The following is a 10,637-nucleotide window of genomic DNA, read 5'->3' as shown; positions in this document are numbered from 1 at the left end:
TGAAATGGCTTATAACTAATTTAGGCCTAATTCGTTGGATAACTGATCATTGTTCTCAAATACTACAAAACATGTAAAAGGAGGTATTTCCTTATATTTACGCTGATCTTTATCACACTCGGCACCGTAAACTTATCAATCACAAAATTATAAAAGAATCAACTTTGTGCTACGACGAGCTTTGGACAGTTTGTGTAACCGTTACGGAGAGGGAGTTTGATATATCATAGTGTAAAATTCAGAAGTACTGAACGCTAAATTGGTCATTTTGCTGTTTATGGTTGATGCCACTTCTTCTGGCCAAGCACATTCCCTTATGCAAATCACGTATGTATCAGATTTATAATATCCATTTGACAGATTTACAGATTGACACATGCAGTGACCGCTTTGACGAAAGCTTGTCCGTTTCATCATACCGACGAGTTATTGCCTGATACTTCGCGGGATTTCTTTTAAAATCCAAATGTGCTCGATCTACCATTGTTAACCCCCCTTTCCGAAAATATCTCCTCCAGGTGTCAATGATTGCACCGTGGAGGGACTGTGGTTTGGCCAACATGGCGATGCTTGCGAGAGTTGCAGCTTATGCAGTCACTTCGAATGCAGCAACCATGACGAAAGCCTGAAAGATAACTATGTGAATACTTTCACTTAAAGTTAATAGTTGTGCAAATAAAAGTGTATAGGAATAGTTGCAATACCTGTAAAATGCGCACCTGGTTTTTAGTTCCATTTTGGTAGGGATGTATTACATGTAAGTGTGACAAATTTACATATTGATGACACGAAACAAAAAGCAGAACTAAAGACCCTACTCTGTAATGATAACACAGATATTGTATTCACATTTCAACCCTCTGTAATTTGAAAGGACAACACGTGTTATGTAGCTGCAAGGGACCGAGGTTCCTGCGGTCAAGTCACTTTCAAATTTGGTAAAATGCAAGATTGATTTTACCACAGGCACGCGACATGTCGCTTCGCGATCGGTACTGATTCACTTTCTCGGTTAACTGTGAATCAGTACCGATCGCGAAGCGACATGTTACGTGCCTGTGAATTTTACTAGTTTTGAACTGTAACCGTAGTAAAATATGCACATTTACATAGGTTTAACTTGTCAATAAATCAGTTTACGGAATCATATGTCGTACTGAAGCCAGGTGTATCCCTTAGGCAAAGTTTTAAACTTCACTTTTTCACGATCTCTTAGCAGAGTTCACGGTAAACTTCAAAAAGACAAACTAATTGTCAAGAGTGTCAATTGACAAAGGGTATCATTTGGCGTACCGGTGAAGTTACACCAATCATAGGTACTTGTGTATGCAAATGTCGTTATGCTAATTAATTAGGTTAGTCAAACCAGCAACTTAAAGTAATGAACACGTTTTCTGAGAGAACGTCTTCCTCTCCGGTCTATTGTTTTGAGATGACTCTGAGCCAATCGACGTTTAGAACGAGATGCCGACAAAAGATTGTCGGAATCAACAGACACTACCAGAGGCATAAGTACCCTGTATCTGCAGCCGTTGAGCATCACTTCAGTTTGTGCTCAGCAACTGTGAGGCTCTCAGCATCACGCTCCAAAGTTTACATTCTCCGGTTTGAAGTAGCAAGTTCCTATAGTTAGTCAGTGGCCTGAACTTCAGCGAGTCCCTCCAGCTTACTCTCCAGGCAAGAGAAGTGACTTCTTGCAGCAACGTCCGATCCACGACGAGCTTGGTTCTCCCGAAAAAGATTGTATCATTTCGAATAAGGTGAGTGTCTTAAGACTCTTTGGTATATCAGTGTTCGTGTAGACTTTAATGTGATACTTAGTCGGTACAAACATGATCCAGAAATCCCTTGGTGCCGTGGCCGCAGCTTTCATGTTTCCGTCCCGAAAGATGATGTTTCTGTGAAGCGTCGTAATAATTACTGTTTTAACACGGGAAATTGCTGACAGATAGTTTTATAGGTGCACAATTATCCTTAAATTCTTCGAGTGGTTTCTGAACCAAGCAATCTCGTCTTAAAACTGCTCCGTCTAAAGACGGTAACTTAGTTCCAAGGCATTTAAGTTTAAATTCCGCATACGTACACCTATGGAACTCCAAACATTTGTTTTCTCGACGTTGATTTTGTCGCTGGGTTGTCGGAAGCCCCAAAAATACTTATTTCGCTAAGTCTATCTATATTACATGGATACAGTTCATACATGAATTAAGGTGAATCCTACCTACTCATATTCCATTTTGACATGGAAAGTCCGCTACTAACCCGTGATTTAGAAAATGACATCATAATGAAAGGCGAGACTTTTACAAATAGTAGTCAGAACAGTCCTTGATCAGAATGTCGTTAACGATGGTGAGGTACCGGACAATTTCCTTGATAGAAAACAAATTAATTGTCCGCCTGGTCATAGAGCTAGAAACGTTTCTAGCTCCATGGCCTGATGTACGATTAGAGTTTGTTAATCGACGTGGCTATGTGGTTTTCTTAACGGTATTAGTGGTAACATGGTAGCCTTATTCGTACGGATATTAGGAAATATCGGTGCCGGATCGACTTGTGGCCAGAAAGTACTGACTTGGGCATTAATGTTCGCTGCCGGAACGTCTAGAGACGTCGTTTCGTATTTATAGCTCCCTTAGCATGAATTGTACAAGAGGAAACTTCTGAGTTAACGGTCGTTTTAACCTATTTTAAAGGCCATATTTTTATTGATTAGCCTAATCAAATAACCACATGTCATCCATAAGCACGCTTCACTGAGGGGGGGGGGGGTTATTTTAACTAAAAGCAAATTGACCGGCCTGACAGAAATTTCGATTGAAAAAATAGCTAACACCATGTAAATAATAGTCAGCAACTAGTGATGCGAGAACAAGGGTTGAAGACTGCAACATTCTTCGACAAGCCTTCTGAAAAACAAGATACCGTTTCACCACGTGTGAAATCCTGTCCAATAATTGTTTCTGCCATTTCGAAGCACATGCGCTCGTTAGCCGTGTAGTCTGCCAAGTAGATCTATTTTCGACTCGATCTATCGATCCCGTTGTCGATATGTCATCCACTGGCATATCGGCTACGGGATCGATAGATCAAGTCGAAAATCGATCTTCTAAGCAGACTACCAAGCTAACGAGCGGTCTGTGTGTCGAACGTTTTCAAAGACTCGTCTTTTACCATTAGAAAGCCTTTTTGGCTGATCAAGTTGACTCCATTTGCTACTTTAATAGCGGGCTCACGCTATCAATAACCAATTAGTTTTTACATGACAGATGCTTGATAACACCTCAAAATCAAGACGAATAAAATGTATAGATTTCTACGTCACAATGCAATGAACTCAAAGATTAAGTATCATAATGTAGCTTAGTCGACTTTGGAGGTCATCGTATACGTCGTTCGTCAGGTTCAATATCTGAACGGGCACTGACATCGCCATAAGTACTGTAGAGACATACCAAATTGCAGATTTTTATTTTTCTCAGTTATAGAAGTCCCAAACCCCAATAAAGTATATATGTTCTGAAAGCCCTGATATTGGGAAATCCGACCGTGCACAGTACGCAGTCATTATTTGCATAATAGTCACGCGACAAACTTTTTGCTGAACCTTCCAAAAATCGGGTTTTCCTCTCTGTAGCGAACTCGCTGCAAGATAAGTCTTGTAATATCCTTTAAATCCGTGTCTGGAATTTCCTTTTATATGCCTTTGGTTTTTAGTTATGTACATTGAAGGTGTAAGACTAAGGCGTTTTTAAGGAATTGTAATTTGAATGGAGACGCGGAGAAAAAATCGCAGACACCTGGATAGTCCTTTATTCTTACTCGAAAGCTGTGCCCAGATATGTTACTGTAATCTATTGGTTTAGAGCAAATAGAAAACCTACCAAATTAAATAACCAGACAAGCCATGCACTATGGCAATTAGCTTGGTATGGCCAGTGTGCCGTACACTGCAGCCACGTATTCCCATGTTTTTTATACAACTGCCTTGGCATACGATCCTATAGGTGCCTTACCATTCGGTGTCAAAGTTTTCCCAGAATGCCAAAGCTAACATTACGTAGCTCCGCAACATAGTCAGTCAACAGATTAAAGCCCCGATAGCTGAGAATGTGTAATAAACCGATCTCAAAATATCCTGTTTTCCAAGAGTTTTCTTTGAATAAGACTCATTAAAGACTGAAAAAGTGTATAACACTGTCATATGTCGAAAGTGGCATCATTTTAGATTTCCTGCCATTTTCAAAAACCAATCATATGATAGAGAAAATAAAGATTACGACAACATACTGTCGGCCATCGGGTGGGTGCATTCAAGTAAATGGCATCATGCTTGTTTCTTTGATGATTACAATGTATATGTGCACGAAATACTGCATTTTTGTACTTTTCTATGGGGCGCCATTTTATGGATGCGGCACCCGTTTATATATAAAATATGTAGTCATGGTCAAAATCAGGCAGCATTGATACGTCAATACATGTCCTTCAGTCAGCACATTTACACGAACCAACGTTGATTTGAAAATAAAATCATGAAAAAAATTCATATAATTTCTTAAGTGAACGAACAATATGAATATGAACAATATGAATTAAGAATTTGTTGTGCTAATTCCTTAACTTTCTTATCCTATCAAGGTGCAATGGATTCAACGACTGGTGCTCGCCCAATTTGCGGAGCTGGCCCGCCAAGGAATAGACGTCGTAGAGGGCGTACTGTCTATTCCCAAGATCAACTGGATGCCCTGGAGACGGTCTTCAAGAGTGAACCATATCCTGACATCGTGGCACGTGAAGAGTTAGCTCAAGCGATTGGTCTATCTGAGGCAAGAGTACAAGTAAGTACAACCTATACAATATGATTTGATTTTCTGAAAGGACAAAGTCGCCACCGTTTCAAAATCATTTCGGTTGTTATTTTGTTCCATGTGTACTGGCCGCCTTTTGCTCTTTATAAAGTGCAACAAATCAGAAACATTTCATTGTGACCCATCAAAAACAGGAAAAATCGGCAAAATCATGCGTGATTTTATAAAGTGAGAAAAACAAGTTCGGGGTCGGGGGTTTTAAATAGGGTAGGTCGGGTTACCGGTAGCCTTGACCCTATTTCTTCGCTTTGGTCTCCGTGCCTCCGACCATACTCCGAAGGCCAAAAGCGAAGAGACTGGGTGTAGGCTAGGTTGCCGGAAACACATTTTTTTACTTGGCATTATTCGTGTTCTTTATATTTCAACATACTTTAGCGCAAAGACAGATTAACTAACCTATGTTTTCTAACATATCATGAGAAGTTAGACATCCCATTCAGCGTGGTGGTATTTATAGGGTCAGTTATTACTATTCATTTGTGGTGAAAGTTAACCCACACCAAAGATACAGCCATAAGAAAGATTTGACAACACCACTGTAGCTGCAGTAAAGTTTAACACTTTCCTAGGGCTTTTATTCTCATTCACTCTTAAGTTTCATTTTATGCCCTTGTTCTGCAAATTTGGTCATAACGGTCAAAACTTTGTTCTAGTTATCTCAAACAGCAAGTTATGAAATTCAATGTTTGAAATCTACGCAGCAGGGGCATTTTCAAATCTTCACATAGCAATTGCACTCTGCTTCTGAACCAAAAACACAGCTGGAGACTTTGAAATGTTTTGATGTAATCCTGGCGTCCTGGGAAATAAGAGTTAAATTAATTTGTGTTCTTTACAGGTGTGGTTTCAGAATAAACGAGCCCGAATCAGGAAGTTCAGCAGACAAGACGAAGAAGATTCTTTACCAGCCAAGAAGAAACGTAAACCGTCAACATCATCGGAGCCTTCAACACCGTCGTCGTCATCATCATCATCACCACCGCCACCATCAAGACACAAGAAGAGAGCTAGAAGTATCGGTTCAGTTGATAAGGCAGGCTGCGTTTCTACTTCGCAATCAGTAACGTCGTCAGGAATCACAAGTAGAGTCGAACACACTTTCACACCGATATCGCCTCCGCCGCTTTCTTCATCCGAACTCAGTGTCCCCTTCGTCACATCCAACGTTCACGCTCCAATACCTTACCAGCCATGTGGATACAGCAGAGGACCAGCGACAGCGCCGTACACACCTGTGACATTCAGCACTCTTAACGTTCGCCCTGCCAGTTCCGCCTCACATCAAGGTCACTTGCACAAACCGAGGGCTGTGCATGGAACACTGAACTCGATCTCTGAGTACCCAGCGAGGCCAACTAGTCATGGAAAAGGCTTTACTAGCCTACCACGGAATCCAAGTCGCTTCCAGCCTTATGCAGCACATCCAACGAGTCCCCGCCCATCAGTGTCTTCGACATTCAGCAGTTCACCATTGCAGTCGGATGAATCATCCTCAAGTGTCTACTACAGCTCGTCGTTTTACGCGATCCCTGCGTCGAACTTTTCCAGCTACTGGGGATGCACGCCGCCCTCAACGACCAATCACGAACTTCTGTATCCGCCAGTGATTGACGCCGCCTTTTTCCGTTGAGATGTAAATTTCAGTTGATGATTTCACTCGATAATTGCATCAACGCTTATTTGAAAACGTTTGTGATCATATACCAAATAACAATTAGTACTTTCACTTGTTAAAAACTGAGTAAAAGTCAATATTAGAATCGATATTTAAAACGTTTGACATGTTCCTTTGCAAATACAAAAGTACTACAGATGTTCCAATTTTACTATTTTGCAGATATTTTGTATAAATCGATCCGATTTTCGATGTTGCTATGTAAAGTTAATTTTCTGACAGCATGCTAATAAATTTTTGAAGTTTACTTGTGTTGTCGTCTTGTGTATGTCCCATCGTGTCCGAGTCCAATGTCTTGTTTTGATAAAATACGAGAAGTGACGAATGCACACCTGTGAGTGGAGATAATATGACCCGGCATAATTGTGAGTTTGTTAGATAAAAATTAAATCATATGTTGACAAAAAAACAAATCACGTGGTTCTCACCTTAAAAAGTTCTGTTGTCACGGAACCGTTGTAAAAGCTGAAGGAAACGCCTGGAAGAAAAGGTGCAGCTCCATTGAGGGCGCTGTATATCATGTGTATGAATCTGTTATGTATGGCCGGCAACTACTTCTCCCTATACACTTGGTCAGTGCAAATGTCCAATGTAGCGTGAAAGTTTGAAATGGGTTATAACTCAATTAAGTGATCATTGTTGGCAAATCATACCATGCCCAAAGTGGTATTTCTAAGTACTTACGCCGGTCTTACAATTACTTTTATTTCGACAAGGAATAGTTTGAGAGGTAGATTTGTCTATATAGCTCTACTGCACGACTATGATAACAAACCGCTCTTATCCCGTTCGGCATCGCACATTTATCAATCACATAATTCTGCATAGTAACCTTAAAAGAATCAATTTTGTCCTGATACTAACGCTCCTCGGTGAAGCTAACCATTGGACATTTTGTGTAACCATTACGGAGAAAGACTTTGATTTTTCATAATGTAAAATTCAGAAGTACTGAACACTGAATCCGTCATTTCGCTGTCCTGTTCGTGGTTGACGTCACATCTTCTGGCCAAGCACATTCCCTTATGCAAATCACGTGTGTATCAGATTTACAATATCCATCTGACAGATTTAGAGATTGACACATGCAGTGATCGCTTTGACGAAAGCTTGTCCATTTCATCATACCGACGAGTAATTGCCTGATACTTCGCGGGATTTCTTTTAAAATCCACGTGTGCTCGATTTACCATTGTTAACCCCCCCCCCTCCCGAAAATGTCTCTAGGTGTCAATGCTTGCATCGTGGAGGGACTTTGGTTTGACCAACATGGCGATGATTGCTAGGGTAGCCGCTTACGCAGTCACTTCGATTGCTGCAACCACGACGAAAGGATAACTGCGTTAATCCTTTCACTCTAATAGTTTGGCAAATAAACCTGTGTATATGAAAGTGCAACACCTGTTAGAAAATCTCTCAAGCTCAGAGTTCTAGTTAATTGTGGTATGGATGTGTTAATTGCGACAAAGTCGCGCAATGACTACATGAAACCAAAAACCAAACTTAAGACACCACTCTGTGATGATAACAAAGATATCTTCACATTTCAACTCTTTGAAATTTGAAATGACAAGACACGTTCTGTTCTCGACAAGGGGCCGAGGTCCTGGCAGTCATTTCACTTTCATATTTGGTAAGATCTGAGATCGATTTTATTTTTTTCTGAACTGAAACCACTGTAAATTAAGCATGTAGCTGGGTTTTACTTGTCATTCAATCATTTTATGGAAGTCATATGCCGTACTGAAATGCAATTTGTCACGATCTCTTAGCTGTGTTTACGGTAAACTTCAAAAAGACAAACCAATTGTCTAGAGTGTCAATTGACAAAGGGTATCGTTTTGCGTACCAAAGAAGTTACACCAATCGTAAGTACTTATGTATGCACGAAACCTTTCCAAAGCTGAAGGCGCAGCTCCCTTCGAGAGCGCTGTTACCATGTTTATGAATCTATTTTGCTATTCCGGTCACTGAGTACCTATACATTTGGTTAAAGTTTAGGAAATCTTATTTTCTGTTTTTATTAAATAAATGCAACGGTGTACTTGCATGATAGGGGTATGTTGAAATTCCAGTCTACCGTTGAGACCCAATGATCTTGGACAATTCTTACACTGGCAATCTGAGATGTACAAGGGAAGGTAGACTTTATACGATACCATTGGGGGGAGAGAGAGAGAGAGAGAGAGAGAGAGAGAGAGAGAGAGAGAGAGAGAGAGAGAGAGAGAGAGGGGAAGGGAGGGAGGGAGAGAGAGACAACGCACTGTTATTTGAGGGAAAGTTGACGACAAGGCGTTAACGCCACCTCCAAATTAGCACCTAATTGCTTTTGTTTCACTTTAACAAGCGTACCACGGACGGAGATACCAACCTAGTCATTGTCAAGAGGCGGTCCCACCACCGGATTTCATACACCCTCTGCAATTGCTTACTCAGTATCAAGATGTCTCTCGCCCTTGTATTTAATTATCAAAATCCCTGGCGCAATAGTAACCCATCTATAAATCGGTATCAGATCCCACTTTTTCTTTGGTCTCTGTTTACAATCGTTGCCCTAATAAAAAGCCCGAAAAATGTGTGGACGCATTGAAGGAAAACTTATGAACTTGCTAAATCCAGACATAGGCCAACAGTGACGTGGCTTGTTGTTCGATCAATCTCGGACACAGTCTAACGCTCGTTTGAACCGACAGATTTCGACTTATTTGTGCAAAGTTCACTGTCAAGGAATACGATTTCTATGGATCTGCAAACAACATGGTGACGTCACTCACGCTTAACAAATGCCAGAAAAACAACAACAAAAAATACATCGTGCAACGTGTAATCTCTGATAAGTGTTCTTTCACTTGTAATGGTTCCAGAAAACAACGGAAAGATAGCCAGCAGTTACCTTTGGTGAGAGGTTGTGTCTTTATCAATTTTAGAAATAAGTTTTTCTGTTCAACAACACCACTCGTTGATACGAATGCGTGCTTCAAAATATGTCCCACAGTACACGTAGTAAAATGCAAATTTGCTGTGTTAAACATTTTGTAAGTTGTTGTCCGCTACCATCCAAGACATGTCCTAGGAGTTTGAAAAAGATTACTTTCGATACAAGTCCTTGTCGTAACCGTTCAAGGAAAGTTTGAAATGGCTTATAACTAATTTAGGCCTAATTCGGTGGATAACTGATTATTGTTCTCAAATACTACAAAACATGCAAAAGGAGGTATTTCCTTGTATTTGCGCTGGTCTTTATCACATTCGGCACCTTACGCTTATCAATCACAAAATTATAAAAGAATCAACTTTGTGCTACGACGAGCTTTGGACAGTTTGTGTAACCGTTACGGAGAGGGGGTTTGATTTATCATAATGTAAAATTCAGAAGTACTGAACGCTAAATTGGTTATTTTGCTGTTCGTAGTTGATGTCAAATCTTCTGGCCAAGCACATTCCCTTATGCAAATCACGTATGTATCAGATTTACAATATCCATTGGACAGATTTAGAGATTGACACATGCAGTGACCGCTTTGACGAAAGCTTGTGCGTTTCATCATACCGACGAGTTATTGCCTGATACTTCGCGGGATTTCTTTTAAAATCCACGTGTGCTCTATCTACCATTGTTAATCCCCTTCCGAAAATTTCTCCTCCAGGTGTCAATGATTGCACCGTGCAGGGACTGTAGTTTGGTCAACATGGAGATGATTGCGAGGTTCGCCGCTTATGCAGTCACTTCGATTGCTGCAACCACGACGAAAGGATAACTGCGTTAATCCTTTCACTCTAATAGTTTGGCAAATAAAGCTGTGTATATGAAAGTGCAACACCTGTTAGAAAATATCTCAAGCTCCAGGGTTCTAGTTAATTGTGGTATGGATATATTAATTGCGACAAAGTCGCGCAATGACGACATTAAACCAAAAACCAAACTAAAGACGCCACTCTGTGATGATAACACAGACATCTTCACATTTCAACTCTTTGAAATTTGAAATGACAACACACGTTCTGTTCTCTACATGGGACCGATGTCCCGGCAGTCATTTCACTAGTTGGTAAGATCATGGGATTGATTTTTCTTTTTTCTGAACTGAAAC

General features: G+C 40.5%; 1 protein-coding gene across 1 annotated transcript; it reads left to right on the top strand.

The window, feature by feature from the left end:
- The first annotated feature begins 1,453 nt into the window (after nt 1-1,453).
- Nucleotides 1,454-6,792, top strand: LOC139134909 (homeobox protein otx5-like). Its single transcript, XM_070702001.1, has 3 exons — nt 1,454-1,760; nt 4,642-4,841; nt 5,710-6,792. Exons 2-3 carry the CDS (start codon nt 4,647-4,649, stop codon nt 6,499-6,501), a joined length of 987 nt encoding a protein of 328 aa, XP_070558102.1. The 5' UTR covers nt 1,454-1,760; nt 4,642-4,646; the 3' UTR covers nt 6,502-6,792.
- The last annotated feature ends 3,845 nt before the right edge of the window (nt 6,793-10,637 follow it).

This window comes from Ptychodera flava, chromosome 6, assembly GCF_041260155.1.
Source record: "Ptychodera flava strain L36383 chromosome 6, AS_Pfla_20210202, whole genome shotgun sequence".
NCBI classification, from domain to species: Eukaryota; Metazoa; Hemichordata; class Enteropneusta; family Ptychoderidae; genus Ptychodera; species Ptychodera flava.
Note: the sequence above shows the minus strand (reverse complement) of the source record. Positions and strands in the feature narration are given on the sequence as shown.

Coding starts and splice junctions, on each gene's coding strand:
- LOC139134909 (XM_070702001.1), top strand. CDS start 4,647: ATGGATTCAACGACTGGTGCTCGCCCAATTTGCGGAGCTGGCCCGCCA. Junction 4,842..5,709: donor TATCTGAGGCAAGAGTACAA/GTAAGTACAACC, acceptor TGTTCTTTACAG/GTGTGGTTTCAGAATAAACG.